This window comes from Akebia trifoliata, chromosome 8, assembly GCF_017979445.1.
Source record: "Akebia trifoliata isolate Shusen 1 chromosome 8, ASM1797944v1, whole genome shotgun sequence".
NCBI lineage: Eukaryota > Viridiplantae > Streptophyta > Magnoliopsida > Ranunculales > Lardizabalaceae > Akebia > Akebia trifoliata.
The window spans coordinates 44,281,157-44,288,402 of record NC_141382.1 but is presented as its reverse complement, the minus strand read 5'-3'; the positions used below and the strand labels follow the sequence as shown (position 1 = coordinate 44,288,402).

Below are 7,246 nucleotides of genomic sequence, written 5' to 3'. Positions count from 1 at the left end.
TAGGGCTGATTTTGATCAATTTTGCTAGGTTTTATTTATTTATTATAATTGTAAAACTCAAAACCAAGATTGGGTTCACCCCCTTTACTTGCTTTTATGATGATTAAGGGTGAAATTTTGAGATTCTTTTTCTTTCTTTTTCAAAATTCTCTTCGATACTTATATTACTAAATAAAAATTTGGAAAAAATTTAAAGGAAAATGCTGAATTGACTTCCTTCAACACTGTGCTGACATGGTAGTGTGTGCAGAAAATCATTGATTTTTTTTTCTTGTATCTCGAGGAAACCAATCAATGGTTTCTTGCACACTTCCATGTCTGCAGTGTTGAAGGGGAAGTCAGGTTTGAACGGATCCAAATTAAATCTTCAATGTTAAGTCATCCAGAAAAAAAGCAACTTAGATTTACGGTCAAATTCCCTTTTATTTGTTGGCCGATTCTTAAACAAAAGAAAGTTTCTATTGGCACCCCAACTTTACTTATCATACCCCATTAAACATAAACTAACGATCTCACTGGTAAATTCAAAGACAAATGTCCGTATTTTTTAACGGCAAGATTGCCAGTAATTATCAATGAGTTCGTCACTTTAAATTAGATTACCTATTAGTGAACTTGATCGAAAATGTGTTTTGAGAATTAAAATGAACAATGTACTAGACTTGGAATTTTGTCATGTTCAGCACATGAAGTGGTAATTTTTCCTAAAAGAATAGGGTGAATCTCTATTTCGTGTGTTGAATATGAAGAAATTATGAATTCGATACATTGTTCATTTTAAGTCCCAAAACGGATTCATCATTTTTATAACCTACCAACTTGTGTGTCCATCACTTTTAATATCTACGAATTCATTGATTATAAAAATGACAAAATTCACTTGAAATGCATGTTTTGGGAATTAAAATGAAAAGTGTACCAAAATAGGAATTTGGACATAAGTTGCACATGTTTTGAAAAAAATCCCCAAAAAATAAATGAATGGTTGAAATTAGGGTGTAATAAGTAAAAGTTGGGTACCAATCGCAGCTCTCAAAACTTATGAAAGAAAACTTCTATTGGCACCCAAGTTTTACTTATTATAACCTCAGTAAAAATAAAAACAAATAGAAATTAGAATTAAGGAGGAATCGCACAGAGCTCGACGACAGCGAAGAGGTCGCATACGAGCGTCACTTGACATCGACATAGGTGTGCGCCACCTCTCTCTCTTTCTATGGATCTTTGTCTTGCTGCATGGTGTAGAAAATTATGAGCTCCATTAATGGTTTCTGCCAATTTTAAGAAAACACACACACACACTCTCTCTCTCTCTCTCTTTCTATGTGAAAGGGGATTCAAACCCTTAATCGAGTGTAAATTTTACTAGCTGAAGCATCAGAGCTCGAATTGAGTAACTGATTTGCAAGATTGAACCGTAATCGAGTGTAATTTTTAGACTAATGAAAATCGTTCCGTATTCCGTAGCCCTTAATCTATTTGAACATTTTTGCATGGAAACCGTAGCCCTACAAGGGTTGCTTTTTCTTTCAAATCGAAGACCACTTCAAGTTGGAATGCTTTTATAAAAATTTGAATCCAAACATATATTGTAAGCATTTAGAAGCAAAGTCAATTCGACACGTCACACACTTTATTTCATCAAATTCAACAGCAGCACAATCTGGAGTTCTACCCTCTTGTTAGTTTTGACTTTTGTGTGAAAGATTTCATATCTCGAGATTTATTTGCATTAGTGTGATAACCTCATGTTCATCTTTTCCCCTTTTGAGATGCCATATAAATATCATTGATTGAATATCTTTCATTATTTCTTAGCTATGATTTGAAACTATGGTTTGATGTGTAGAAGCTTCTTTTAAAGGGATTCAATGGGGGAACTTGAAGTGGAGAAACACGTCCGATATGTTTTGTCAGTCGAAAAGGTTTGTAATGTTAGCTTGCAATGTCATATACTGTCAGATAATGAATTACCCACTTTTCAATTTTGCCTAATTTTGTCTCCAGAAGAAGGATGATTTTGAATCCGTGGTGATGGAGCATCTAAGGATGAGCGGTGCATATTGGGGCTTGACCACCTTGGATATTCTGGGAAAGCTCGCAGTTGTGGATAAAGATGAAGTTGTTTCATGGGTCATGCAGTGCCAACACGAATCTGGTTTATGAACTAATCTTTTTTCCTTTGGTTTTAACTTCTAATCCATTAGAAAATACCCACAAATTAGCCATATGTAGACAATAAAGCTGATCTATGAATGTCAAATTGGATTATATAATCATCTGTTAGGCTACACATTAACTTGATTTAGCATTTTTAAGTATTGAGATAGTAAATTTTCACTCAAAAGAGCAATATATTAATCAATCATATGCTAATAAATTTATAAAACATGAAACATGATATGGTCTATTGTCTTCTACAGGTGGCTTTGCTGGTAACGTTGGGCATGATCCCCACATTTTGTATACGCTTAGTGCAGTGCAAATTTTGGTTCTGCTTGACAAGCTAGATGTGCTTGACATCGAAAAGCTAGCAAATTGTATCCTTCAGGGCATGCTTTACTAGGGTTTGATCTCTTTGGTTAGGAGACTTCTCAGTCATGCTTCAACATGTGCAACTAATACATCTTTCTATCCATTAGACATTAATACATTCTAACAACATTTTTGGAATGAACACTTTTAAGTCCTTAAAAAATTTAGTTGTATCAAATTATTGGAGGAAATAAGAAAGTCTTGATTTTGTGTTGTAGGTAGTCACTCTGACCTGAATTTTTGAACTGCTTTACTTTCAAACCATGTGGTGTACTCTTGGTACAATTAAATAAGAGAGTTTTGCTTGTCCTATGGACTTTTAGTTGTGGATTGCAATGCTGTTAATCATGTAAACATAGCAGCCTTATCTCATCTAGCAGGATTTTAACCTGAGCAAATCAGAACAAAATGGATAAAAAGAAGAGAATTGTAGCTTGGTCCCATTTATGAAATCTACATGTGGATCTGTTTTATAATTTGGGTTTTCAACTTAAAAGGATGTAGTTTAGTTCCATTCATTTCTTGTTCCACTTGATATTGAAATCAGATGTTGTGGAGCTGCAGAATGAAGATGGATCCTTCTCTGGGGACATGTGGGGTGAAGTTGATACTCGGTACTTTCTTCTTTCCTTGTGATTTCTGTCTCTCTTTTTTTTTGTTCAGTGTAAAATAATATTAAGAAGGGAAAAAGCAACATAAATACAAAAGAATGAGGCTGAGGTAGCCCCCTAAGAAAGGAAAAGCAAGAATAAACAAGAAAAGGAAACTACTACACATATTACAAATAGAATCCCATCTAAACCCAAAATCATCGAAAGAAATCCTTGCTTAATTTGGATCAAAGGTACAAATAGTCACGTATCTCCATGAAAATGCCTTGAGAACTCCTTACCTTATCCTGGAACACTTTGTTAGTTCTCTCTTTCCAAAGTCCCCAAGCAATAGCCGAGGGAAGAATAGCCCAAAGGTGCCTTTTTTTAGGGAGTTATTAGCCAACCCTTCTAACAAAGAGAAGAAATTGTGTGGTAAGACCCACTAAATCTGGAACTGGACAAGGAAGAGAGACCAAATATCCCGAGAGAAGGAACAATGAATTTAGGTGTGATCAAAAGATTCCCCATCCCTCGTACAAAGGGGACAAAAATTAGCAGTAATGCAGCTCCGGACAATCAAATTGTCCATAGTTAAAATCCTCCCTAAGGAAGCTAACCAAACACAAAAGGAGACCTTAGAAGGAACTAACTTTGATCAAATGATAGACTCCGAGAAGGAACAATCTGGCGGAGGCAGAAGGGACTTATAAAAAGAACGACAGAGAATCTCTTATCTTTAGCCTTGATCCATTCCCTCTTGTCATGTTCGTTCTCCCTGAATTGACAAGAATTTACGAAATCAAGGAAAGATGCCACCTTTGTTAGCTCTCAATTATTAAAATTTCTCCTGAACCCTTAGTTGCGAATTAGACAATGTTGAATCGAGCAATTCTTCTTCAATGAACAAGTGTACAAGGATCGATATTGTATTGACAGAGTCGAATTGCCACACCATCTATCTTCCTTGAACCCAATTCTAACCCTTGAGCCCACTCTAAATTTAATATCTCTATCAAGCTGCTCTACTACCTTGAGGATCCCCTTCCACATACTGCACCTGCCTTTTGCTTTACTACTATACCAATTTAGCCTCTTCTCCCTGTATTTAGCCTGAATTACCCTCCTCCACAAACTACCCCTCTCCTCTCTAAACCTCCATAATCACTTGCCTAAAAGTGCTCTATTATTCAATCTTAAACTTTTAATCCCCAAACCCCTGTTTTTCTTAGGCACAGATTTCTATCATTTGTGTGCTTTAGTTGCATTATCAAAAATACGCAGAAGTCTTGTTACTAACTCTGTTTCTCCTCTTTGTAGATTTTCTTATATTGCAATATGCTGCCTTTCGTTATTGCATTGTTTAGATAAAATCAATGTGGAAAAGGCTGTGAATTACATTGTGAGCTGTAAAAATCTGGATGGTGGATTTGGATGCACACCTGGTGGGGAGTCACATGCAGGACAAAGTATGTTGTATGATTTTTATTGATTCTGAATTTTTTATTTGTAGTTCGCAAATGGAGCTTCTTTTCTTTTCTTTTTCTTTTATTGTGTGATGTTACTTGATCTTTCTGGGTTGGAAACTCCGTGACTTCAAACATGTTAAATACTTCCATGCTTTGTAGCTGCTATTCACGTTAAATTACTCAACTTACTGCCACAAAAGTTCGATCTTGGGAGTATAAGCATTACTTCTTTGTTTGGATCTCATCCCTTCTAAGTACAATTACCGTGAAAAATAAGGCTTCTTTCTATCAAATTATTTTGCCATAGGGATCTACTGTGTTAAATTTTCCTTCCTTGTTCTTACTAGATGAGATTTTGAAGTTATTTTCACTATTCTTGATTGTTTGTCATGAAGTTGACATGTCTTCTGCTAGACAACATGGTAGACAGTTTAGTTGTCGTAGCATCATACCTAAGTTTGTTTAGTTCTACTATTTATAAATATGCTCTGGTTTCTTTGACTTGGGAAGCCTTGGAGCTCATTCTTGAGATACCTTGGATATGAGAACTTGACAATTAATTCCTGTAGAAAGTGATGAAGGGAAATAGGTATAGAGAGAATTTAGAATCCTGAAATATCTGACACTTGATTTGACAATGTTAAGTTATAGTCACTAGTTGTATCTCTCGCCTACTAACTGTGGTCTATACATGCTTATAGTTGACATGGCTTAGTCAGTCTAAGGTGGACAAACTTGCTTGGATGAAAACCTATTTGAGGTTCTTTTTTTTACTAGTTTATAAGGGTTTGCTTCGCTATCCAATCACTTTGACCAAGTCAATTTCAGCAACCTAAAATGAACCAATGAATTTTATAATTAGGCAGGGCATGTTCGCTGCCCATCATTTAAACACCAAGCTTTCATAATTCGGTCAACTCTTGGATTTTGTGACTGTAGTCTTCTGCTGTGTGGGTGCACTTGCTTTAACGGGTTCTCTACATCATATTGACAAGGACCTTCTTGGGTGGTGGTTATGTGAGAGACAAGTTAAGTCTGGAGGTCTAAATGGTCGCCCAGAGAAGCTTCCTGATGTGAGATTTTTGAAACCGTTCTTTTCTCTTGGACGCTATTCTACCCTATTTCTCATAAATTATTATCCACCTGTTGGTTTCAGGTCTGTTACTCTTGGTGGGTTCTTTCAAGCCTAACTATGATTGATAGAGTACATTGGATAGACAAGGACAAGCTTGCAAAGTTCATCTTAGACTGTCAGGTACACATTTCAGTAGTTTTGAAGTTATTTCTTGGAAATAATGTAATGTTGAACTTGGCACCCTTTTTTGAAGTTTCAAAGTTGTTAAAATCTTTCAGTGTCAATGTGTACTGAGTTGATGGTGCTCGTTGTTGAACGAACATGCAGGACAAGGAGAATGGAGGAATTTCGGATAGGCCAGATGATGCCGTTGATGTTTTCCATACATATTTTGGTGTTGCAGGTACAAATAGCTCAAATTCCTTATTTTTTTTCTTACCAATTAACTATTCTCTTAAAGAGGAATTCTCAGGAGGTGATGTGCCAAAGTTATAAAGCACCCATCCAAGGGTGTGAATCCACCTTTTAGTGGTCCAACCATGGAGGTCTCTTTTTGGTCAATAAATATCTGTTCTTAATCTTTAGACTTCTTTCCGTCTTGTTTTCTAGAGCTTTCACCAACATTTATCTTACCATAGAAGAAGTATGATGACCATCCTATTAACTCCGTTCTTGACCTGCCCATAAAATCTCCTTTACCGGGCTCCTCTGTTGCACTGTGGGTCCCAACTTTCTTGGATGTTGTGCCACAGCATACAATGGCTGAGCTGGGTGGCTCGCTCGCTTGTGTCCTGACATGTGCATTCCTCATTCCTATTTGATTAACAGCTTCCATATCATTGAATATGTTGTCTCATATGTTTCTCTTGTTTGGTGTTGGTGCAGGACTTTCACTTCTTGAATACCCTGGATTGAAAGCTTTAGACCCAGCTTATGCTTTGCCTGTTGACGTTGTAAATAGAATTCTCTTTGGCAGAAAGGGATCGGTCCAAGTCTAATGAAATCTGTCTTTACATAGTTTTCATCTTTTGGTACACATTCTTTTTCATAGATATATGGAATCGAAGGCCTCGTTCAGATGAATCCCAAGTAGAAGAACACTACTCTCATTAAACCTTGAAGTTGAGTGAGTCATTGTCAAGGTTCCAAGCACTTATTTGTATAACTTATGAATCTTGTGTTTTTTTAATACAAATATCTTACTTAGTTGAAAACTGTTAAAATCTAATTTTTGGAAACCCCCAATCAAAGCATATTGTTTGCATATTGGTCTAGCAAAAGATCAGCCCTATTGAGTTATAGTGGATCTAAAAAAATATTTCGAAGACATTACAGAGGGTCAGATGATAAACAAGAAGGATTTCTTTGAGAGATCACACAAGATGTATGATGATTAATGGTTGCAAAAAAGGAAACAAAAACCCTACTATAGATGGATCATCATAATTGTTAGCCTTTGCAAATTAATAGAAAATGATCTAAAATACCCTTGTATTTAATCTCTGATTCAAATTCTTTAATTTTTATTTCTTCACAAAATTCATCATCTTCAATGTATAGGATAATTATTAATACTC

At 35.8% G+C, this 7,246-nt stretch overlaps 1 protein-coding gene across 5 annotated transcripts; it reads left to right on the top strand.

Annotated features, from left to right (window-relative positions):
• Nucleotides 1-1,056: 1,056 nt before the first annotated feature.
• On the top strand, nt 1,057-6,897 carry RGTB1 (RAB geranylgeranyl transferase beta subunit 1). 5 transcript variants are annotated; one of them, XM_086452453.1, is made up of 10 exons: nt 1,057-1,191; nt 1,850-1,925; nt 2,011-2,158; nt 2,424-2,540; nt 3,083-3,149; nt 4,446-4,594; nt 5,534-5,667; nt 5,751-5,849; nt 5,997-6,072; nt 6,555-6,897. In XM_086452453.1, exons 2-10 carry the CDS (start codon nt 1,872-1,874, stop codon nt 6,665-6,667), a joined length of 957 nt encoding a protein of 318 aa, XP_086308579.1. In that variant the 5' UTR covers nt 1,057-1,191; nt 1,850-1,871; the 3' UTR covers nt 6,668-6,897. The 5 variants fall into 5 exon arrangements, with proteins under 5 accessions (XP_086308579.1, XP_086308580.1, XP_086308576.1 ...); XM_086452450.1 differs by having other exon boundaries at nt 1,058-1,191; nt 2,008-2,158; XM_086452451.1 differs by having other exon boundaries at nt 1,114-1,191; nt 1,853-1,925; nt 2,008-2,158.
• The last annotated feature ends 349 nt before the right edge of the window (nt 6,898-7,246 follow it).

Coding starts and splice junctions, on each gene's coding strand:
- RGTB1 (XM_086452450.1), top strand. CDS start 1,872: ATGGGGGAACTTGAAGTGGAGAAACACGTCCGATATGTTTTGTCAGTC. Junction 4,595..5,533: donor GGAGTCACATGCAGGACAAA/GTATGTTGTATG, acceptor TTGTGACTGTAG/TCTTCTGCTGTGTGGGTGCA. Junction 5,850..5,996: donor AGTTCATCTTAGACTGTCAG/GTACACATTTCA, acceptor ACGAACATGCAG/GACAAGGAGAATGGAGGAAT.